At 30.7% G+C, this 26727-nt stretch overlaps 1 protein-coding gene across 1 annotated transcript; it reads right to left on the reverse strand.

The window, feature by feature from the left end:
• Positions 1 to 19707: 19707 nt before the first annotated feature.
• LOC137810772 (uncharacterized) lies at positions 19708 to 20660 on the reverse strand. Its single transcript, XM_068612193.1, has one exon. The coding sequence runs from the start codon at positions 20556 to 20558 to the stop codon at positions 19986 to 19988; it is 573 nt and encodes a 190-aa protein (XP_068468294.1). The 5' UTR covers positions 20559 to 20660; the 3' UTR covers positions 19708 to 19985.
• Between the last annotated feature and the right edge of the window lie 6067 nt (positions 20661 to 26727).

Genomic DNA, 26727 nt, shown 5'->3' on the forward strand with positions numbered 1-26727 from the left:
TTTTTTCCAAAATATGCTTTACTGCACAGAAAATGAATCTGTTATTTCTCAAATGAATAGATTCTTTTTTAACTGGTGCCTTGTTTTTTGAAAACTTTGTTTTGTGCACCAAATATCTTGGATCGGCCTTTTATGCTATCAAAACAACTAAGTTGCAACTGTTTAAAATCTCTCTTTGTCTTTTTGAAAATAAATTTATTCATTATAACTTCAGTATGTTCTTTTTATAACATCTTTTTAAACTATTTTTTGAAATTCTGTTATAAATTATTTCTTATATAAAGAGAGTCATAACTCACTAAAAAGAGTGTTGAGAAAACAAGTTTAAAACAGAGATTGTGAGTTTTTAGAGAAATAGCACGTGTTCTTAAAACAGCTTTTTCAAAAGAAAAAGGTGTGCTTGTTCTTGTTTTGTTATAAGCTTGGTTGGAGGAGTTGTCACTGGTTTTTTTAATTTGTTCTACTAGTCTAGTCAGAATTCTGCATTCTCTTTTCAGGTGTATTAATTTCATCATTCTATTCTTTGTAATTGTGGTTGTAACACTCTTCTTGATAGGGTTTCTTGAAGAGTTGGGTGTGCCGAAATAGGGTGTTTTAGCTAGGTGTTCTTTGTTCTTGTAGGGTTTGAGAACATTAGGTTGTGTAAGTGTTTTGTATTGTTTCTTAGTGGATTTCACCTTGGAAAAGGTGAGATTGGATGTAGCTCATTTGAGTGAACCAATATAATCTTGTGGTGTTCAATCTTCCTTAATCTCTGCCCTCATTAACTGTTTCACGTCTTAATCTGACAGAAAATAAATTTGTTCAATTAAAATTGAATTTGTTCTTTCTGGGTGTGTTTATACTGTTCTTGTTTTCTGGAAAATCAATCTGAACATATTGTTGTAATCAGTATGTCTAATTTGTTGATCATTGAAGTGTGTAGGTCTGTGAAAATCAAATACACCAATTGAACCAATTCTTTCATATGTGAAGTTTAATATTCAAAGATTGTATCTTGTTTCAATTCTTTGTTCTACATTTGTGCATATTAATGTGATACATTGCGTGTTGATCAATTCTATCAATACCTAGAAATGTTATAATTGAAATATTGTTCTGTTAAAGTAAACAGAAAAATAAATTTGTTTTTTTCCAATTTAAATTGATTCTTTTACTCTGTTTTGATAAAAGACTGGATTTGTTTGAAATTTTTAGAAGCTCAATTCACCCTCCCTCTTGAACTTTGAGACTATTGAACCTAACACAATTCTTTTAAGCAATCATTGACTTCTTCTTCCCATTCCTCTAGATCTTCAATATTGTTAAGGATTTCTTTTATCAATGGGTCAACATCATACATTTGCCTCTGATTTTCCCAGTAAAGTTTGCTAGGAACATCTACCCTAAAACAATTATTTTGGTTAACTAGATGTTTCCTTGCTTCAAACACATTAAATCTATCTTCTTCATCTCGTACTCAGACTTTCATTTTTCCTTCATCAACATCGATCATAATTTTCGCAATTTTCATAAATGGGCATCCAAGAATGAGAGGAACTTCAACATCTTCCTCTATGTCCATGATTACAAATTCAACTGGAAAATAGAATTTCCCTACCTTCACCAAAAGATCTTCAACCACACCATATGGATACTTTATTGACCTGTCAACTAACTGCAATGTCATCCTTGTAGGTAGTATTTTAACATCTCCAATTTTCTTCAACATGGATAAAGGCATGAGATTTATACTTGCTCCAATATCTAATAATGTTTTTCCAACTATAAAATTTCCTTTGTGACTGGCAAAGTAAAAATCCTTGGATCTCTAGATTTTTCTAGAAAAGATTTTTTAATGATGGCACTACAACCAGCTTCTAATTCCACTGTCTCTTGTTCCTTAAACCTTCTTTTTTTGTCAATAGATCTTTCATAAACTTGGCATAAGTTGGCATCTGTTCCAAAACTTCAATAAAGGGATATGATCTACAATTGCTTAAGGATATCACGAAATCTGATAAATTGTCCTTATTTATCCTTCCTTGATGGAGCATGTGAATAACGTAAATCTAGAATTGGAGCACTCTTCTTTGTATTCTCAGTTTTTCTTTTTCTTTTTTTCTTCTTCCTCGCACTCAATTTTTCTTTGCTCGTCTTTTTTCTCCTCATAAACAATCAAATTGTCATTGATTCCCTCTCCTATAACTATTTCACTTCTAGTAGTACTTGACTTACATTGCTCCTTGGGATTTCTCTGTGTGTTGCTTGTAAATTGACCATTCTGGGTATCCTCCAAGTGTTTTGATTTATTTCACTTGTGTCTCCAAGCTTCTGAATGAAGCGTCAATATTATTCAAATTAGACAGTGGTGCATGCATAAATTTATTTGAGGTATCCTCCAATTTTCTTGTTCTCCCCTGAACTGAAGGATATAATGGTTGTTGTTGTTGAAAAAGGACTTGCTTGTTAGATGGACCAACATCTCGTTTCCACCAAAAACTTTGATTCAGATTACTTCTCCAACCTTGAGGATAATTATTATTCTTGGAGAACCCATCTTGCCTTCCCTGATTGCTCATGTAATGGACCTCTTCTTCATATGGATTATTCTCAAAGGAACAGTGACCATTTAGATTATCACCTCTACAAAAATCACACTTCATTGATTGAATCTAGCTCTGATAAGAATGCATAACTTGTAATTGTTGCGGAAGCTTAGATATATGCTTAGTCAATTCTTCAATCGATTGTGTCAGAATTTTGTTTTAAGCTAAAATTGCATCTGAAGTTTTATGGATCAGAATCCCTTTCTTTGGCTCAATTTGTCTATCATTTTGGGCTTGATAATTTTTTTATTCTAATAAATCAATAATCTTTGTCACATGTTCTACATCAACAACCATCATCGTACCACCAGTTGCAACATTTAAAAGCATTTTGTATCATATATGAGGCCATCATGAAAGATATTCAATTGTGAAATATCTTCAAACCCTTGATTTAGGCATTTTCTTAGCATCACTTTGAATCTCTCACATATTCCACAGAAGGCTTCATTTGATCATTGTCTGAACATAGAAATATCAAAACTTTGTTTTGATGTAAAAAATTTTCCTCTCCTCTACATCTTTCCAACTAGTGAGGCACTCATTTGAATGGGATTTGAGCCCTTCCTTAGCTTTTCCTGCCAATGAAAAAGGAAACAAACACAAATAAACAAATTGAAAACTCATTGTTTCCACCAATTCATATAATATAGACAAATGTGTATATGGATCCTCATGGTCCATTGTTGTAAATTGATGAGTATTGATCAGACTGAGAAATGCAGGTTTCATCACCGAGACCTTAGTGGTAGCAAATATTGTAATACTAGAAAAATATTTTAGCACATTTTTTTAATAAATGATTTTCGTATTTTTATTTTTAATTACTAATGTTTTAAATAAGTTTTACATTTGTTTAACTTTACTTGAAAATTAGCGTTTTTACTTAGGAAAATTTTCTTAAATCGGAGGTTTTCTTAAAAAACCACATCTCGATATGCTCTTACACAATTAAGAAAATTAGAAACTTTAGTATTTTAAAATAACCTATTTTTATTATAATTAAGAAAATTAATTTTTATTTTAAACAAAATTATCTAAAAAAAACTAATTGTTATTTTATTTTATTCATTTATCTTCAATTAAACAATATGTATTTTCATTTCTTTTTTCTTTTTTTTTCACTAACGTTTTCTTCTTGCGTTTTTTTTACCGGATATCCGTTAATATTTTCATTTTCATATCTTATAAAATAGTAAACAAATTAAAGTTTCTTAATTTACTTTACTAAAACAATGGTTTTTTTCTGAAGCTTGAAACACACATATGAACATGGAATGATATGTATAATTATATCTCAACCATATTTGCAATGGAAGATGTTTGCCACTATTTTCAAAACTAAATTATGAAATATTATTTTGAATTAAAAATATCATTGATTTCAAAAGGATGTTTTTCCTATAAAAACAGTCTCTTCTAAGAAAGTATAAGTTTAATACAATACAAAAGGATAAATGACGAGGGAATACAAAATGAATTACAGCGTATGGATTAAATCTTATTTATCATGAATTTGAATAAGATTAGAAAAAAATAACTCTTTATAATTTTAATTTGTAAGGACCGAGTTAGTTTATTTAATAATAGAAGTAATTTAAATGAGATAAAAGTATAATATTTATTATTTAAGTTAAAAAAATTATAAATAAAAATGTTAATTATTTAAACATTTTGTATCTATTTATTTTTTAGATTTTTGAAATAGTTGTTCATTCGTTTATATATTAAAATCCACAATAAATATTATGGTAGAGAATAGAACACTTTTATATCCCATTAAAATTTGTTGTTAAGTAATTTTTTCTTTATTTTTTTTAGCTAATTAGATATAATGTAGAAATTAATTTATAAATATTAAATTAAAAACTGTTTTAAATATTAAGTTTCTAAAATAATATCTAATTTAGTCAAAATAACAATTAATTATTTTTAAAAAATTATATTTATTTAATAATACTTTAAATGACTTAATTTATTAAAAATGTAAGAAATAAGAGTGAATAAAACGGAATATCACACAAAATCATGTTTTTTTTTAAATTAAAATTAAATTTCTCTATTTTCAAAAATAAGAAAAAAATTTATGGCAAAATGAATAGGCCAAAATTGCACTTAATTACGAAAAAAAAAAGGAGACTTTTGAACATGCATATCTGAGTTTGGATAAATTGGCTAAGAGATTCCTCTATCCTCATTGGCCAAATCGTGAATGTGATCAAAACATTGCAGAAAATTGGACAGTACTTTTCCTTCTCTTCATCAATGTGAAGCACTCCTGATTTGGTGAAACACTTCACCACCATACTTAAAACACCCACCAGCAAAACCTAGTGCAATAACTACCACAACTATTGCTATGCTTAATCACCCCCTCATTCTTTTCTAATGCTAAATACTCTTCGTTTTTAAACTTTCAACTTTTCAAATTATCTAAACTAAAAATTTTCATTTTAAAGTTTTTTTCTTTCATAAGAATATATTTTATATGTAAATAATAATTAATATATCATTATAATCAACTAAATTTATTAACTTTTCTAACCTTCTAAAAATATATAATATCTCTTCTAATTTCATATCTCGTAAAATTTGTATTCATTTATATACTATGAAATGTTATTATTCTAAGTCAATTTGAAATTTATAACACATCTCCTAATATAAAAACTTTCTAACTCGAGCAAGAAACTATATATTTATAGGTGGTCTGAAAGCGGCTTGATAGTGATATGATAAAACCAACAAAATCTCACTAGAATAAATTATAAATAACTTTAATATAAAATCGTTTTTATCAGATAAAATTTACATTTACTTATACAATATCTATAACTTTTGTAAAAAAATTTGTAAAGGAACTTACTAAATTTTTAAAATAAAATCTAAAGTAAATTTTGGAAAATAATTGTATTTTAGTCAGTTTTTTGTTATATACGTGAGTTTTCTATATATAAAAATAATTATAATAATTATTTTATTGTGTGAATTGTTGGCAAGGAAAGTCACATGACAAGACTTGGGTTTTATTTTTTTTAATTTTTCTAAAGAGAATTGAAATGGAACCGACGACTTGTCTCCACGTGGTTGAACAAGTTTTTGTACAAGAACCATCAATCCATCACTCTTTTGAATCTAAGAACATTGCTATTTCAATTTCATATAGACGAATAAAGTAGATATTTTATTCTAAAGAAACTATACTCGTAGTTCCTTTATTCAGTTTGATACTCCTCTTTTTTAAGACATACAGAAAATTACTTTAAAAAATATATATTATTGAAAATGTACAAAAAAAATATTTGCAAGTTTAAAATGTTATCGGAAAGTGATAATATAATTTACTCTATTTTTTAATAATTGCAAATGTATTGATAATTTATAAGTAATCTTCCATTATTTGTAAATAAATAAAATGGTATTAGAATAGGAGAGCTATTATTTATTAATAAAATTGATAAATACTTCATACATTTTTTTAGATTAAGTTGGGCACTAGTTTTTAGATGTGTGACATGACTTTTTCAGTCCTCGACAAAACGACAAGCAAAGAAGAATAGATGCTATAAATAAAAGGAAAAGAACACACAAAAATAGTAGTAAAGAAAACCATTTGGCTATCAAACTAAAATTACAGAATAATATTTATCAATCATTTTATTTTCCTTTATATCACAACAACTCTTGTACTCTAAGAAAACTACTTCATAATGGCCTTACTTTCTAACAAACTCCAATAATATCCAGTCAAACTTTTAAATATTCGGGTCAACCTGATAACAATTCAAATAACTATATACATATACAAATTTAACTTACGCATGTTTATAATGCTTAAAAATTTAAGCTACATATGTTTATAATGCTTACAAATTTAAGTTACGTTCAATAAAGAATTTATACAGATAAAATATATTTAATATATATATATATATATATATATATATATATATATATTATAAATATTCTAATTATAACTGTGTACATTTAGACAATAACTATTTATTTAATATTATATTTAAAACCCATAATATAATTTACTCTATTTTTTAATAGTTGTAAATGTATTGATAATTTATAAGTAATCTTTCTTTATCTGTAAATAAATAAAATTGTAAATATATTTAAATCATCGGTTATATGTTACTAGCGGTTATAGATTACAGATTACTATTATAAAATTCATTTATATCTCATGATAATTATTTAATGTTTTTCTTAATGGTCTGAGTCCAATAAGATGTATAAATAGGTGAAGATTCTTTTAGTAAGGGGACACACTAAACTCTATTTTATACTCCTAACTCTCGTATTATTAAGCAACACTTATCATCGTCTTTATGCTCCTACTGACTTAAGCATCAAAGGGTATTTTACAGGTGAACCTCCCTCTCTTATTGGAGATCAACGGAAAACGCATTTTCCGGGGAATATTCAGTCCTTGTCGAGACACCCTCCGAGCTCATTTTTTATATGAACATTTGACATTCATCGTGGGACCTGGTAAAACTTTTCCATAGGATCACCATAACAACTATGACGTACCTTATCAACATGAGTTCTTCACAAAACAACATGACCACCCAACTCGAGGTTATCCTCTAAAGGAATGAGGAAAGCATGTAAAAGGCAATGGAGAAAGTCCTCGGACAAATGCCTGGTAAGAATGAAAGGGATATAGCATCCCTGAAAGAGCAGCACAGGGTGGAAGCTTAATAGAACCGAGCTTAGATACAAGTTTTACAAGATCAATTGGTGGTAAGAAATGATGATCATACTCGGACTGGTAGGAATCCTACCCAGTAGACAACAGAGTCCCAACAATTATCGCTTGAACCATATATTCGGCAAGAACATGCTTCTCCTTATACATATACTCCAAGATCATCCTGGAGGAAGACTCGTTATGCTCTGACTCCAAGATCACCGTGGAGGGAAACTCGAGGACACGAGCAAATACCATTTAAGGTGGTACCCAATTCTTCTCTCAATGAAATGATGAAAGTCAATCTAGAAGGTTTCCACCCTTTTACCTCTGAGGTCATGAGAGCTGAACTACCCCAAAAATGGAAATTGCCGAGCTTAGGAAAATACAACGGGACTTCAGACCTTGAGGCTCACATCAAAGCATACATGACCCAGGCAAACCTGTTCTCGTGGAACATGGTCATACATTGCAGACTTTTTCCAACCACGTTGATGGGGTGGCCTTGGAATGGTACTATTCCTTGCCCAGAAATTCCATTGATTCCTTTAACATACTATGTGCACGGTTCTTGGCCAGATTCACTGACTACAAACCAATAGTTGCACAATATGGTGCAAGGTGAGGAAGAAGGCATGGCACGATTTGTAAAAGCAACATCAAACATTCTTGACCTCCATTCGGTTGTAGCCATGCACGCCCTAATATAGGACTTTGTTAAGGGAAGTTCTTAGACACCCTTTACGTGAATCCTCCAGTCAACATGGATGAACTTCACAGTCGAGCTGGCCGATACATCAACATTGAGAAGAATGTTGATGCAAGATGAAAAATAATAAAAACCTCAGAAGTTTCCACTTCAGAACATTATCCCAAAAGAAAAAGAAATGAGAGATTTGAAGATTATACTCCCTTGAATACAAGTCGGGACGTGATCTTGCGAAGCGTGCAACCTCAGGTTGATGCAACTTCCGCCTCCGATAACCAGTCATCCATCAGCTGACTCGACCAAGACATGCAATTATCATCAAAACATGGGCCATACTACAGAAAAATGCTTCAAGGTACGAGATCCAATCGAAGAACTTATCCGATCAGGTGCTTTTGGCCACTTCGTACAACAGGCATAACCTGATTTTGGAAGACACTCCCCAAACATCTACAGGAGAAATAACCTGATTTCTTACCTCGTTTTTTTATCCCTAAGGAGGGTTTTTTTGGGGTAAGGTTTTAATGAGGCTTATTCTTTTTAAATAAAGTTCCTTTTTACACATAACGGTTTACAATGATACTTATTGTAAGCTATTATCCGAGTTCAAACGAACATTGGGAAACTTCATCAAACTTGAACTAAACGGTCAAGTCATAATCTGAGTTCAAACGAAGATCAAAAAACTTTATCAAACTTGAACCAAAATGGTCAAGTCACAATCCGAGTTCAAACGAACATCGAGAAACTTGATCAAACTTGAACCAAACGGTCAAGTCACAATCCGAGTTCAAACGAACATCCAAAAACTTTATCAAACTTGAATCAAACGGTCAAGTTACAATCCAAGTTCAAACGAACATCGAGAAACTTTATCAAACTTGAACCAAATGGTCAAGTACTAACGGTTATTAGAATAAATCAACAGACATTACTCGAAATCGAAATCAAGGGTTGACCTATGATAAATCCAAACTGAGCTTATTCATCCTTCAAATTGATCCATTTGTACATCTTCTCAAATTCTGAGCTAGGGAGACTTTTGTAAATACCCTCAATTACAACTGGGTACATTTAGAAAATAATTGTTTGTTTAATATTATATTTAAGACACATAAGTCATACCATAAATCGGTTATAGGTTACTAGCATATATAAGTTACTATTATAAAATCCATTTATATCTCATGATAAATATTTAATGTTTTTCTTAATGGTCTAAGTCCAACAAAACTTATAAATAGGTGATGACTCTCTCAGTAAGGGGCACACTAAACTCTATTCTATACTCTTAACTCTCATACTGTTAAACACTTATCATCATCTTTGTGTTCCGATTGACTTAAGCATCGAAAAGCCTTTTGTAGGTGGATTTTCCCCTCTTGTTAGAGATCAACTAAAAGTTCATTCCCTGATGAATATCCAGTTCTCGTCGAGACACCCTCCAAAATCTTTTTGATAGGAACATATATAATACTGAAAAAAAATATATATACAATTTTTATCACTTAACAAGTATACTCGTAATAGAAAATCACTTAAAAAAATACAAAAATAACAAACTATTAATAATCTATGATCAACATACTATATAATTCAAATAAAAGTAATTTATATAAAAAGAAAATTATTAACTTAGAAACTATATCCACAATCAACCAAAACTAACATCATATTCATTCTAATCCTTTTTTATGTATTGTAGGACCTCAACTTTATAAGTAACTTTATTATTACATAAACCATTATACAATCAAACATAAATAAGATTTATGTAAGAACTCTCTATCAACTTCTCATCAATTGATTTATTAATATATATTATTTAGACCATCAATTAAGTAAGAGTGTCCTTTTTTTCAAAAAATTGATCTTATACTTAATATTAGCGTGGAAAATAAGTCAAAACACAAGGATAAGATTGAATTATATATGTTTTAAAACTTTTAAAAAGTTTTCTCAAAGATTCGTCTATAGGTGGACAGTAACCACTCCTAACAAAGACCGAGATATGTACAAAGAAATGATATTAAAAATCACTAGATTGTTCATTAGAAAGGGGGTAACATCTTACGACAGTTACAAGATAAAACACACTCGTCTAGATAACTAAGAACACAAACAATGTTCTTTCTCACAACTACAAGGCCACATATTGTTAGAATTAGAGGCCTTAAATAAGAGGAAGGTGAATTGTTTTTTAAAGATTTTCACAAAGATTGAAGGTAGAGTGAAAAACTATGAAGAATTAATCAATTGAAAATCTGTTCAGCCAAATAGAAAACTATTTTTAAGCTTGATTTCAGAAAATCAACCTGTTGTTTTCACGAAACAATCAGTTGTTTATACAAGCATATTTGAAAAGCAAAGTTAAAACAATTTAATAAGTGTAGGGATAGAGAAATTCACACAAGGTGTTTATACTGGTTCACTCTTAACCAAGATCTACATCCAGTCCTCAGCTAACCACTGAGAATTCACTATGTAATCAAACCTAGATTACAAAACACACACTAAAAGTGATGATCTTAAACCCTTCAAGAACACATACCACTTTTGACGACCCAAACAGTTTCCAGAAACACCTTTTGAAACTACACCACACCAGAACACACAAAAATACAATGTTCAATGAAGAAAAGGAACATAATACATCTGGGTAAATCAAAACTTAAAGTTCAAAAGTACAAGACCCAATCCTATTCCACACTTGAGATGATCCAAAAGCTTTTTGAAATATTGAAAATTGTTTTTGATTGATCTTTCTTTCTTAGTTAATGCATAAGAGCGTAAAACAATTTTTTTATACTCCAATCAAATGGTCAAAAACAGTTAAATCAAAAACCAAAAGTTGTTGGAATCATTTAAAATAGATTGGAACAACTTAATAGAATTCTGTTAAGGTTTTCAAAAAAATAACTAGTTGAATTCTCGAAAGAACCGGTTGAATTAGTTTGACAGCAAAGTCAAAACAAAACCAAGCTTTTCAAACTCATTTTAAAAGCCACTAAGTGTCAAACAATCGGTTGAATCGATATTTCAACAGGTTGAAATTTCATACTAACTCATCTTTTCAAAAAGATTAAGATTCAATTAGCCTTGAATCATCTTAAAGAGTGGATTAACAATTTAAAGACTATTAGACACACATAAAACTAGTAGCAAAGTCTTCAAGCATTCCTCTTGGATTTGGAGACATCAAAGCACCTTGTTCAACACATATTACTTAAGAGAACATGAGCTTGTGCACATTATTGTCTCAAGATTTGTGTCAATCTTCCTTCTTCAAAAGGATCCTCTTTATGGAACATGAGAAAAAAAGAGTTATTGAAAAACCTTTATAGTCATTACAATGGTCATCTTTTACTAGTACTTCTTCTTGTTTCTGATCAAACTTGTAGCTCAAATACATTAAATGCTCCTTGCATAGCATTAAATGTGTGGTAATTCTTTGGAAACACCTCTGGAACATAATAGAGCTTCACAGGCTAAGGTAGATAGCTTCCCTCCACCTTTTGAGTAAAGTAGAGGGTCTAATACAACTAGTTAACTCTGCAACACTAACATTCCGTTTTTTCCAGAAAAGTTGTTTGTATGGAGAAACTTTCAACATGTTCCTTAAAGGATGTTGTTGTTGACCAAATTTTGTGTGATCTTCTTGATAGTATGAAGAAGTGTACATTTTCTACAATCGTAAATAAGTATTTATAAGATTAATGTGTATTATGACATGCTTAAAGTTTATGTCTACCAGTAGAAGTATATTTATTGTCCAAGAAAAGGTTTATTAGATAAAGTATACTCACTCACCTGCGTCTATAAAGCAAAAGTTTATTATATGAAAAACATATGCACAACGATTGTGTCTGTCACAACGATTGCATCTGCTAGATGAAGCGAACAACAAATTGCACTTACATCTATTTTGTCCCACAACATGCATGTTACATGATCTAATACTCATAAAAAATTTTACTTTGTCTTTCAAGCACAAATCAAAATTATACAAAAGGGTATGATGTGTTGAACTTGGATCTAACAATTACAAACCATACAATCATGCAACTACCATCCCAAGTATTTAACCTCAAATCATCAATTTCAATGTAATATACATCTATTCAATAAAGCTATCAAATCTAATCTCAATACACATGTCAATTCATATACATAAATAATTTCAAGCAATTGCAGAACATATATCTCAATAAAACATATAATTTTCGAATAAATCAAATTGATTAAGCAAGATATGCTTCGCTAGCCTAGAAAATTATCCTCTTGTTCTCATATTGATATTTATTGGTTGGATTCTCATTAACTAGAAAAAATCCATAAATTTGTTGGACGAATCATTATTCGTTGAACAAAACAAGTCTTCATGAAATCATTTTCTCACTAGATGAGATTTGTTGAGCTAAATATCATCTATTAGGCGGATTAGGTAGAACTATAAATTTTGTAAAATTTCATAAACAAATTTCAATTTAAAAAATAATCATGTTACTCGTTCGAGTGAGTTTGAAATGCATATTTGTGTATCCTTAGAACACAAATTGCATGTTATAGTTAATTTAATTTAAATGGATTATTTCAAATCAACTATCATGTTCAAAATCAATAAAAACAAAAAGGCAAATAATTCAATCTAAACATCCTATGACACCAATTCAACCATTTCAATATCAAATGTTGGAGATCCCACATCAAATATATATAAGATTAAATTATATAAGTGGATGTTAGTCTTGTCTTACAAGTCAGTTTTGTGAGTTTAGTTAAGCTTAAAATCCACTTTCGAAAATGATAACAATGCCTATTTTAGTAAAGTTTGTTAGATCTATCGTGTCACATACTATCAAACACTATGTAAAACATTCCAAAATTATAATACAATATTTTAAATCACATTATAATTGGATAATTTAAATAGTTTATTACTTTAAAAACTTTTGATATATTATATAAATAATTATTTTAGTTAATATAAACAAAGTTATATATATATAGTTGCCTTAAAATCTTATCATTTTTCTACTAATAGATAAAGAAGAGATAAAATATCTCTTCATTTAATCATGATAAAAAAATATAATTTTACGTGCCTATAAATACATTAAAGAGATGTGATGAAAGTATCAAAGAAAGAGAGAAAGTATAAGAGTAAGAAGAAAAAATAAAGGAAAGAGCTTGTAGAAAAAAAAAACTATTAGTCTAATCCTAATGTGTACTTAATTAGTAAGGTAAAAGAATGGCATTTATCATTTTATTTATTTATTTATTATTTTATAATTATCTTTACTCGAGTCTCTAACATCATCTTATTTAATTAATTATTTATATTATAGTATTATTAAAGTGTCTCTAATCTCATTTTATTTTATTAATATTTATTTATTAATTATATTATTTGGTGGTGTGTTTTTAACCTATCATGTTTAACCATTACATATTATTTAATTTATATATATATATATATATTTGTTTATTATATGTAATTCTTAATTTTAATTTAGAATATCCCTTTTTTTTTAAATAAGTATAAATATATCTATATATTTTAAAAGATAATAATTGTTAAACTCAAAATTCTCGTATATGTATGCATGGAGAGATTTTTTTTATCGACAAAACAAATTAATAAATATGAATCACTTCAGGGGTGATCCAACCCTTATACAATTGCAATTTAATCTCTTTCACCCTCCCAAGAAATCCTTAACAAACAGACAATAAAATAGACAAATCCACAAACACTGAGAAACACAAAATCTACATAAAAACTATGGATAACATCAACGATCCAACTGCATTCAATCCAATGGGTTCAAACACTAGTTAGGATAAGAGAACGACCTAACACGAGACTTAGAGTAAATCCAAGACCAAAACTTAACTTGAACCATTGCAATCACTTCTGACACATCAGCCTTACCCTTATTTAAAATTACGTTATTCATGTGCTTCCAGATTTCACTTACCACTCCAACCCAAATTACGCCCCAAAACTCGTTAACCAAACCTGAAGCATTACACAACTCGAACTGAGAAAAATTTGACACCGGATCAATGTGAATCACAGACGTCACTCCAAGCCACTCGAAACAACGACACCAAACAAGCCAAGCAAATCTGCAATCGAAAAATAGATGGCGATGGGATTCCTTCTCCTTCCCGCACAAACAACACAGCATATTGTTGACTATAATACCTCGCCTATCCAAGTTAACCGTAGTAGCAATTTTATTCTCCAACACCCTCCAAGCAGTGAAAAAAGCAGAAGGCAAGGCTTTACTCCTCCACAGCTTACTGTACACTGAAGACGACTCCTCGTCATGATCCTACATTAACAAAACATAGGCGGAATTAACTGAATATGTTTGAGGCTCTTTAACCTCCCAAACCCAACTGTCATTCTCATCCAAAACTAACCTCGCCCCCTACAAAACCTGAAGAAGATGACACTCCAACGACAACTCCCACTCAAAGAACGACCTTCGCCAGTCCAAATGCCAAGCTCAAACACCATTAATCCAAACCTCGCATTGTGCCACCTTTGCTTCTTTGGCCGAACGCAAAGAATACAGCCTCGGGAAAACCCTCTTCAACGTGCCACAACTCAACCAGTTGTCCTCTCATAACAAAATTTCTCTCCCATCACCAACTTTCCAATGCGTCTTCAAAATTCCTTCGCCAACTCTTCGAAGCCCACACCTCCTTCAAATCTCTCCACCAAAGCAAACCCTTGCGAAATTTCCAGTCCTCTCTCAAACTTCTCCAACCCCCATATTTAGATTCAAGAATCTCCTTCCGAAGACCACCCTTATCTGACCTCAATCTCCAAATCCACTTCCCCAACAAAGCCAAGTTAAAGATCCTTAAATCAATAATTCCAAGACCCCCACTCTCACGAGGCTCACAAACCTTTTTCCCAGAGGCCCAAGCAATCTTTCTTCCTTTTGAACCCCACCCCTAAAGAAAACTTATTTGCATCTTTTCAATCTTATCTGTCACCTCAGAGGGCATTTTGAACAAGGACATAAAAAATAACGGGACAAAAGAGAGAATAGACTTAAGCAAGCAAAGCCTCCCAACTAACGACAACCACATGCCCTTCCACTTACTTAACCTAGCCTTCACTCTCTCTAACACCCTACTCCAAAAAATACCACGCTTATGGAAACCCCCGATCGACAATCCCAAGTAGGTAAAAGGAGTTGCCATCACATCGCAGTTCAAAATCGCCGCAAAACGCTGAAGCGAAAGTTGATCAATCTCTATCCCTCCAATTGTACTTTTCAAGAAATTCACCCTAAGACCAAAGGCAAGCTCGAAACAAAGCAGAATCGCCTTTATGTTGAATATGCTTTTATTGTTGGCTTCACAGAAGAACAGAGTATCATCAACGTATTGTTGCATGTGTTACCCGCACATTAACTCTCCCAATCTCCAAACTATCAATCAGATCATTCTCTTCAGCCATTCTTAACACCCCTGCCAAGCCCTTTGCCACTATAAGAAACAAAAATGGGGCTAACGGGTCACATTGACATAACCCCTTCTTAGGAAAAAAAACTCCTTAGTAGGGCTTCCATTCACTAGAACGGACACAGAAGCAGATTCCAAGCAGCCCTTTATCCAAAGAATCCATTTACCATATAAACCTAACCTTCCTAACATATAGTAAATAAACTCCCAGTTGATTGAGTCATAAGTCTTCTCATAATCAACTTTGAAGAAAACACAACTCTTCTTCTTGCTTTTTACTTCTTCCAAAACCTCATTAGCTACTAACACACTATCCAGCAAACCCCTTCCTTCGAGAAAAGTCGACTGCCTGAGGTCGATGACTTTACCAATCACCTTTTTCAAGCGTAAAGACAACACTTTTAAAATGATTTTATATAAACAACCAACTAACAAAATGGGTATGAACTCTCCGAGCTGTTGAGGATTGTCAACTTTTGGAATTAGGCACAGGAACGACGCATTAGATCCCCTAGGCAATTTACCGTTAACTGCGAAATCATTCACAGCCACCACCACATCCTTCTTTAAAATATCCCAACAGAACTTTATGAAACTAAAGTTAAATCCATCCAGGCCAGGACTCTTTGAATTGTCGCAACTCCAAACAGCTTCCCTAATTTCCTCTTCAAAAAAAGCACCAATCAACATCTCGTTGTCAACCTCTAAGATAGTATTGAAGCTAGCGTTGTCCAACCTAACTTGGCAAGCATCCTTCCAAACAAACCTATCCTAAAAAAATTCTCTAACCTTGTCCTTAACCACGTCCTTATCCTCGTTCCAACTGCCATTTACGAATACCCCATGTAACACGTTCCTTGCCCTCCTCCAATTTACTGATGAGTTAAAATACTTTGTATTAAGATCACCTTGTTTCACCCACTTTTGCCTTGCTTGCTGATGTAGAATCGTCTGTGTGTGATAATAGCTTACAGTTACAAATTAAATATTTGATGAAGTTATAGTTGAATCTTTGATCTTGGAAATTTAATTGAGTGAATATTAAGAAAAGTAAAATAATTTTGTATTATTTTTTAAGTTTGGTAAAACTTATTTACTCTGATTAGACATTATAACATGAATTCAAATTTTTTTAATGTAAAAATAAAAATAATTTATATAATTGTAGATGAGATAATTGTTGGACCAAACATTTACTATTAGGACAAAAGATATAATTCTTAGTCAGAGCATAATTCTTGTTACTTAAAAGTAACAACTCAAGTACCAATTTGATTGTAATATGATTTATCCTATAGTAAGTATCATAATGTAAATATATATATATATATATGTCATAATTATAATTTAGAAACTTTTATTTCTTAATTTACCAAAATATAATTCAATTGATAAATATTTAGATCATTCATAAATATTTAATCAAACGTTGAATATGTTGAATAATAATATAAGAGTGTATTAGAGATATTACACCATTATAAAAAAATAGAAAAAATAAAATTATAATATAATCTCACTTTACAAACTAAATTTATTTTATAAAACTAAATTTATTTTATAAGATTAAATTATATTTAAAGTTTACTTTTTAATAATAAATAATATTTAATCATTGTTATGAGAGAATACTTTCATTTATAATTCCAAAATAATTTCCCTTACTACACATTATTATAAATTGAATTACGATTAGTTAAAAGTATTTTATACTCAACTAAAAAACGAAAAAAAAAAGGCCACATGCCTTACCAACGTCATGAATCTCATTTACATTATCAACTTCAATACACAAACTTCATGTAAATATATAAAGTTTACAAAAAAAAAAAAGCATCTGTTGTTGATTTAATTTTGAGAACCTATAATTGGAACTATTTTCTAATTGACAGAATTTCTCTTTGTGAAAAAGATGAAAAACAATTTTAAAAAGAACTCACAGACGGGGATAAAGAAGAGACGTGGACGAAGAAGAAGAAACAAAGTAGACGAAAAGAAAAAGCCACATGCCTTACCAACCTCATAAATCTCATTTACGTTATCAACTTCTTCGATATCTACACACAAACTTCATTATTTTAAATATAAATATATAAATTTTACAGAAAGAAAAAAAAAAAACTATGCGTTGTTTGATTTAATTTTGACAACATTACATGTACTATATTATTTTATTCCTGTTGATGTTAAAAATAATGTCAAATTTTTATATTTATATGTGATGGGGGTTCTGGGCCATTTGGTTGGACAAATGAAACGTTTTTATTCCTTATTTTAATTAAATAAAATTAGAAAAATACCAGCGCCGTTTTATTTGATTTCGAGGTTTATATAAATAAATGTGCAGAATAATAATATTTTATAATTTTTACGCATTTTTCAAATGTCTTTAATTTGATAAATATTAGCAAAACTAGAAATAAAATACCATACCAAACAAAACTTTATCTGTTATAGTTTTTTTCCTCTTCACCTCAATTAGAATAAATATAGAAATATAAACTAATAAAATTTGTGAAACGTGTGATTGAGGTGGAAGTGGTCCACTATGAAACAACATATATGTGAAACACACATGTCCGAATATATCTTTTCAAAGCAAAAAACTTTTTGAATAGAAATATAATTTTTATTTACATTAAAGAAAATCATGAAATAAAAATCAATTTTTAGATATAAAATAATTAGTTGCAATATAATTAAATTAGAGACCATTTTAGAAATTAAAACAAAATTTGATTTCTAAATTAGTTTTTATTATTGTTAAATAGTTTCTAAATTGGTATCTGATTAACAACCAAGATTTTTTATACCAAATTTAGAAATTAAATAATTGGTAGTTACCAATTAGATACCAATTTAGAAACTATTTAACAATAATAGAAATTAATTTGAAAACCAATTTTTTTTTTTAGTTTCTAAAATGATTTCTAATTTAGTTACTATTGCAACTAATTATTTTGGTCTCTAAAAATTGGTTTCTATTTCATAATTTTCTTGTAGTATTAATCGAGACTCAAAATATTTTAAATTAAAAAAATATATTTCTAAAATAAAATAAATATATATTAAGAAGTTAATTTTAAATGTGATTCAATCTTATCCAATCAAATCATAAAATATTTTTATTTTCAATTAAATAAGATCTTCAACACATCTCTTCATAACTAATTAAATTTAAAGTCCATTACTTAATAATGTAATTATTTTTTTTCTAAAGATATTTAATCCTTGAAAATAAGAAAAGATTTTCTTTTTCACTTTATAATATTTAATTTTACTTAATTCTTATTATTTAATTACATAAAATGAAAAGAAGGAAATGAAAAAAGAAGTAATGAATGATATTAAAATTGTAAAGGTGCGTTTCCAAGAAATAATAGAAACTAAATCATTTTAAAAATAATGAAACTTAAATGATTATTTTTTATTTTATTTTCATTTTCTCTGATTCTTTCAAACAACCAAATGCGATATAAAAAAAAAGAGATGAAGTTACTCCCTCGATCTCTATATGTTTAAAAAGGAAAAAATAATCTCTACTTGCTTCAAGAGAAAAAAAAAAATATATGAGCAACTTCCAATATTATACTTGAATTTTTTATTATTTTTATGTTTGAGAAACTTTTATAGGTACATAATCTAATAATATATGTGGTATACGGTCTATTTAAACTTAACATAACTAAACGCTTCCTAATAATAAATTGTCAGTTAGTTTAAACTTGTATTCCTACTTGTTTTTCATTAGATACACGATTTGAGAGTAATTATCATAATTATATATTTAAGTAACATATTTTTATCAAAATAAAATATTACAAGGAAATATCAATTATTTTTTCTTTTACATACGGTTTATGAATTTAACTATAATTTGATATGATGTCTCAATTTACAGTTAAATTAAATAATTTTACATTCTTCATCGAATTATTAAGTAATGGGTAAATATAAAAGTTTATCACTTAACCATAGGTAATTAAGTAGAGAAACTAATGTTTGGGAGGGTTTTAAATTTTTTTTATAAAGTAAGTAAATTTCGAAAAAAGAGGGTAAAAAGTATAATCAAGAGTCCCAAATATATGTATATTGGAATAGTTGAATATATAATTTTTCATTAAAAACTTAGTTAATGTATGTTATAACTTATTAATAATAAATAATTATTTAAAATTACAATTATATTTATTTATATGTGGTCTAATCCGTTTGGGTGACGGAGCAAGCAAAAAAGGCGACCCGTATTTGAAACTCCATCGAATCTTGGTATGATGAGAAATTAAAGAGAGAAAGAAAAAAAAAGTGTAAGTTCCTTTTTTTTCTTAATGTGAGTATCTAATTAATTTTCTAGTGCTGAAGTACAGATTGAGCTGCAAAAGTGGCTCTAACCTAACTGTAGATGATAAGCAATGAGAAGATAAAGTTGTGGTGATCTTTACAAAAGACAGCTTAAAAAAAATCGTCCATATTTGTTCCTACTATGTTACCATTTTCAATGTCCTCCTAGGAAGAGTTCAGATTGCAAAAAAGCATAGTAGTTGGCTCTCTCATCTTCAAGCTCCCACAACTTGTCACACAAAGATGAAAAGCCATGGTCACTATTGAAGCCATCTTCTCCAACAAACTCAAACACCCCATCCCCAGTACTTGGAATCCCAAGTTCATCATCTGAGGCTTGGAGGAGGTGTCTCATGACCCTCTCCTTGTCACTCTCCTCCTCTTCCTTCACCACTTGTTGTTGGTGTTGTTGTGATGTTGGTGTTGGCCCATTCTCCAAGGCATTGATTGTTGTGAGGGTGTCTAGGTCAATTGGTTGAGTAGGGCAGAGCAAAAGGGCATCTTGGAAATTATGATTGTTGGAGGCAGAAGTGATTTCTTGTTGGAGGGTTGTGATGAGAGGGGAGAGGTCTTGTGTGGAGTCTTCTTCCTCTGAATCAAGAAGAGAGAGGATGTGGGTGTATGGCTTGTGCCTCTTTGAGGAGTAGTCTTGTTCAAACTCCAACTCTTTTTGTTGTTCCACTTGGGGTTCTTCTCTAGGCCTCTTTGGCACCAAAGTTTCCTCCATTAGGGTATGGTGAGAGAGTGAGAGAGTGAGAAAGAAGGGAATGGGTGAAGGATGAGGAGAGAGATGAGGGGGGTGGAAGATTATATAGGAGAAGGGAAAAGAGAAAGAGAAGGTCAAAATATGGGAAAATAGAAAGAAGGGGATTCACAGAATATTTTAATTTGGGGAACATTGTAAAGTCAGTTTGTTATTGTTGGACTAGAGGCCTAGAAGATTTCAAAACGGAAAAAAGAGGAATAATAATTAATTAATTTATTAATTAATTCAAGGGTATTGTTGGACATGGATTTGTTTGGAGTGTCGTGTAGCCTGTTTTATAGGTTAGTGTTACTTTGAGTTGTGACCGTTGGATTGGATGAGAATAGGGATTCGTGCGAGCGCGGGCACCGACGGTGATGAATGGCAATGGGGAAAGCGTGGCGCTTTGCCTTTGCATGGTATCAAAAGGCCCAAAGATAGTGACAACTTGCGAACGAATTATAAGCGACAACTACTATTTTAGTATTCTTTCTTTTCAGATGATATTAAGTGTGTGGATAATATTTTTCTACCACTCACATTTCTCTTTTTCTTCAACTATTTTAATTGTTTCTCTACGTATCCACTGTGATTTCTTTTTTCTTTTTTAAATTCATTTTTCTTTTAACAAAATACACAATATTTCTTTCTCAAAATTGAACTGAAGAAGAAATTAAAGAAATATCTTTATCTTTTATCATTTCAAATTTTAATGAATTATAAATAAGACAAGACAAATATTTTCTTTCATGGAAAAGAGATGGGAAGTGTTAGTTAGTTAAGAGTACAGATAAAAGAGAGTCAGAAGGCAGAGAGTTATAGAAAGTGAAAAGAAGGGTTTGGAAAAGTGAAAGTATGAATAAAGTGAGAAAATGAAATAGGAGACTGCATTTTCTTTTGGTGCAAAATTGTAAAAAATAGCAAAAGAATTGGGAGCACGAGATTAATCCTATAAAATTACAAGTTTAAATTTAATTTACTCTTATAAAAAAGTTTATAATATGAAATTTATACTTATTTATATACTCTATTTTAGTCTTATTTATAAAAATATATAATACATATTTGATGATGGTCTTATTAAGTGACATAATCTGAAATTTATATAGGTAGATCTTTACAAGTAGAATATAATTTATTTACTCTTAAAAACAATTTTATTTTCACTTTAATTCACATTTATGTCTCTTGTTTTCATTTTTATTCTACTAGGCATTCATTTCTCTACGTTTTTTTTTTACCTATTTTCCTTTTTATCGATCAGAACATAAATATAGTTTATGAGAATTTAAATCATGAATAAAACTCAGGAAGATTTTGTATTAATGTCACATTGACACAAAAATAAAATAAATAATGAATATTTTAGTATTTTAATTTCAATATTTTAAATTAGTTTTTTAAAAATTTTCATAAATTATTAGTTATGTAGACTCACTCGATGAAAATCGAGAATTAAAAAGTCAAGAGCATTGGTGGTTGAGCATGCCAGTCTCGTTGAGCGAATTAAGTCTTCGGTGGCTGGATGATTAGGCGAGCCAACCCTTGTTAGGCGAGAGGTTAAATAAAAGTTTCCAGGAGATTGATTGTGGGCGAGCCAAAATCTCGTAAGACGATTTTTTTTTAATAAAATTATGAGAACTTTGGTAATTGGACAAGCCTAATCTCCTAGGTGAATTTTATTAATTGAGTGATTGTTGGGTGAACCAGACGTTGGACAAAAATACTTATTTTTTATTTTTTTTATTGTTTTGATTTTTATGTTGAATTTTTTTTTTCATATTAAAGTTATAATATTAATTGGTTTAGGGTGATTGATTTCTCTATAGAGTAAGCAATTATATGAATTTCATGTTAGTGATGTTTGATTTGAGTTAGAAATATATGAATGTATGTTAAAAGATATGATGTATGATGTAGACATATTTATTGGAATCACATATTTAAAAATTATCAGGTGGTGAGATTTTATACGACTGATTTTATAGTTTGAAAGATAATTGGTTTGGTAGATTATGATATGAGAGAACTTAATTACTATTCTATGTGGTTGTGTTGGAGGTGTTCTATTATATGGAGTTCTGACATGAGTTATAAATTTTAATTATTGTATAATACACTTTATTATATTTTTATAAAAAAATAACTAATAAAAATATTTTAAAAACATCTCAACCCTTTTACATAAGATAAAATTCAGCTCCTTGACAATATAAATCTCCCTCAATACCTTCTACTATACAGTCCAGAAAAAGACTCTAACCAACTAAAGCAAAATACTGCAGCAATTGCAAAAGTAATGCAAACACTCTCTTCGTTTCGTGCATAAAACACAACTTCTACAAAACTTTCTAACCATTAAAATTAATCAATATCCAAGAAACAAAAGAATTTAAAAAGGCTCTCCACTCACAAAGTGTTGCTGCAAATAAATAAAGAATACCTCTTTATCCGCATAATTCACTACAAAGAATGAATAAAAACTAATTTTAAAAACAAAAAATAATTAATTGTTATATATTAACTAAATTAGAGATTATTTTAGAGACTAATTTTTTTTTATTTTTAAATTAGTTTTTATTATTGATAAATAGTTTCTAAATTGGTATCTAATTTAACTATCAAAGTTTCTACTACCAAATTTAGAATCTAAATAACTTTTTTAGTCTCAAATAATTTCTAATTTAGTCAGTATAACAATTAATTATTTTTGTCTCTAAAATTTATTTTTATTTAGCGATTTTCTTGTAGTGATATGTGAGGTTCATGTTATTCTGAAACAACACATTCATACTACCTCAATGATCTTTCTCATGTTCAGAAACACATTCGCCCAGACCCACAACCATGTTGGGAAAAAACCCCATTCGCCGCTTGGCTGCATAGTTGACACTTGCCACCGACGGTCCTCCAACGTTTGCCTTCTAGCTCATCTTTATTGAAGATGGGTGCTTTTGATGTATCAAATCCACATGAAGCCTGACGTTGTGCTGCTTTCTGGGTTTGGGTTTAAATTAGGTTGTTTAGAATCTTTGTTAAGATCAGTCCTTGATCTCTACACAAAGCTTGATGAATCAGTTTTAAAAGAAACAAAGTGTTTTTTCCATGAAAAGGGAAAAAACCCAGTTGAATTGTCAAGACAACCGGTTGTTAGTCACTTAGCTGACAATGAGATTTTGAAACTGTTTTTTGAATTGGTTTTGCAACTACCTGACCCATTCAATTGGTTAAATTGTGGTTTCAACCGGTTAAATGAGTGTTGTGCTAACAGTTTTTTGAAAACCTGTTTCAACTGTTTGAAATGAGAACAAAACTAATTTGACTGTTATGTTGCCTTAAACGACTAGATTTCAAATGCTATAAATATAACCTTCTTTCAAATATTTTATAGAGAAGTTTTACTCTCTTATTTGAGATAAAAAAGAGAGATTACAATCTATTTGTGAAATAAGTTTTTCCAAGATTAGCAAGATTGCTTTTAAGCTTTGTTGTGGTTCAAGAACTGGTCATAGGGCTTATGGTTTTCTGTAATTCCAGGTGTTTTCTACCCTTACTTAGTTTCTTGTAATTGTATTATGATATTGTAAACATGTTTGTAAAATCCTGTAAAGTCAGTGTGAGTAGGCTTGAGGTGTGTGCTGGTGCAAAGGGGGTGAGTAGGCTTTGTGGGTTTCAAAGTCACCTCTTTGTGGTGTGTTGTTGTAATTTGTGATTGATTACATAGTGGAATACTCAGAGGTTGTTCTGAGGACTGGATGTAGCTCAGGGTTGAGTGAATCAGTATAATCTGTTTGTGGGAATCTCTCTATCTCTTAACTCTCATAACTGTTTATGTAAATTCATCTTCTGCTGCTACTATAAACAATCGGTTAAAACGTATTTTTAACTGATTAAAATTCTGAAACAATTTTCTGAATCTTTGTTTAATTGTCTTTCTTAGTTGTTTATTTGTGGTTGATTGATAAAGTTTCATTCTCAATCAAATATTTGCGAAAAACTTTTATAAACAATTCACCCCCCCTCTTGTTTAGCCTTATAATTCTAACAACCTTGTCTTTCACTATAACCGACGGCTGCAAAACTGTTGCCTCTATGTGAGTCTTCCATCAGCTTGGGCTTTCCTTCTGGACATTGATTGCTTTCCTTCTTCCAACACTACAGCCTTTTGTTCCTACCTCTATTCCTTCCTAAACCGACCTTCCCCTCCGAACATCTAATTGACTGCCTCGTTATTGTTCCTCATCTCCAGAAAACCAAACACATCCTGACCACAAGACTAGTGTAACATTCAAGGTTAAAAGCAAACACCCTAACTCAACGCATCAAGCAAAGAACTCCTATATCCTCATTATTGTTAACCCTGTTTTCAACTTGTTTCAGCCTTACGCTGCTTATGTATCAATTTCATGCAAATGACATACCATTCGAAATATGAGAAAGATGCATAATTTTCCTTTGCTAACAACCACAATCATACCTTTAACTGTGCCATTGTGAAGATTTCTTTATGATCAAACTTCCTGTTCTTAAACAAGCAATTATTCCTCTGTTTTGAAATTTCACCTATAACTGCAATTCATACGCCTTACCACAACGTATTTAGCTTATTTGTACTGGTCGGATGTGCTCGGGTCCTTGATCCAATCACTTAAGTGTACTAGCTCGAATTAGACAGACCCATATGAAAAATACCTAGATCGGCCAAAGGTGATCATGGGCCCAATGACACGTCATGAGGTCGGCCCAGATGATTACAGTCCTTATTAAGAGGATAATTAAAAACAAAACCACATGGTGAATAACTGAGGTAGTTAAGCATATATATACTTTCAATATAAAATTTGTTAGGAATAATGTTGCATTGTACCAAAAAAATAAAGGTACTCATTAACAAAATATTTTTGCTGTTAAGATTATATTCTTGCTATTGAAATTATATTCTTGTTGTTGAAATAATATTCTGGTTGATGAAAGTTGTTGAAGGAATGTCTATAAAAGGGTTTAATACCCTGAATAAAGGTAAGTTTTTTTTTCCTGAGAACTGTAGACTGAAACAAATTTATAGTTTGAATGCTCAGAGTGTGATCAACAGGTAGAGCCCTCTTTGTCACAAAGCATAAGCATCTCGGAGCATCACGTGAAGATGAGTCAAATCGGACCTCACCACCAAGTCTGACCGAAGTCAACCGGTGAGAACATTTGGCGCCCATCGAGGGATCTAATAAAATCTGACCCCACCTGCATTTACGACTGAGCAATCCGACGTGATGAAAAGTACCAGACAAGGAACACAAGGATTTGAAGGTGGTGAGACCCCAACCTTGCAACAAATTATGGAGGCCATAAGAGCTCTCCAAGAGAAAAGCGAGGAATACAAACGTGAACAAGAACGGATTCAGGAAGAAGCTATGGCAGAGCAAGAACGCCTTCGTGAGGAAATACGACTGAACCAGGCACGCCTTATGGCAGAAATTGAAGCTTCCCGAAGAGTTATGGAAGAACACACACAAGCTAATGAGGAGTTGCGTAGGGCTAATGAGGAGTTGCGTAGGGACATGCATTGCCATGGTCGACAACCCACCCGGGAACATTCCTCGGACTTGTCATCAAGGTACGATCCAAACTCGTTCTCTCAGCAAATCATTGAAGAGCTTGTACCACCTCATTATATCACACCCAAGATCGCCTTTTTTCGGGTGTAGAGGACCAAGAAAATCATTTAAAAGCGTTAAGGGCTCAAATGATTATCTCTGAGGGGTCGGATGCAGTCCGATGTACGATGTTCATGGGCACATTCACTAGAATAATTCTAATATGGTTAAGTGGAATCCCGGATGGACATATCACCTCTTTCCCTTAGTTCTCTAGAATGTTTAAGAAGAAGTTGTTGACAAATAAGGTCAACCCCACATTTGTATGATCTCTTCAATGTCATTTAACATAATACACTTTATTATGTGAAATATCTAAATGAATGAGATTTAATTTGAGATGCACACTTACTAATGTTTAATACAAAGTGTTGTATGAATGTTTTTTCAAATTCTAACTTATATTATTTTCTTATTTGTGTATCAACTATGATTATAAGGTGTTACATGAGAGTGAAAATGTTTGCAAATAAGATGACCCAACATAAGTAAGTTAAGGA

The sequence above is a fragment of the Phaseolus vulgaris genome, chromosome 2 (genome assembly GCF_000499845.2).
Source record: "Phaseolus vulgaris cultivar G19833 chromosome 2, P. vulgaris v2.0, whole genome shotgun sequence".
Classification (NCBI taxonomy): Eukaryota; Viridiplantae; Streptophyta; class Magnoliopsida; order Fabales; family Fabaceae; genus Phaseolus; species Phaseolus vulgaris.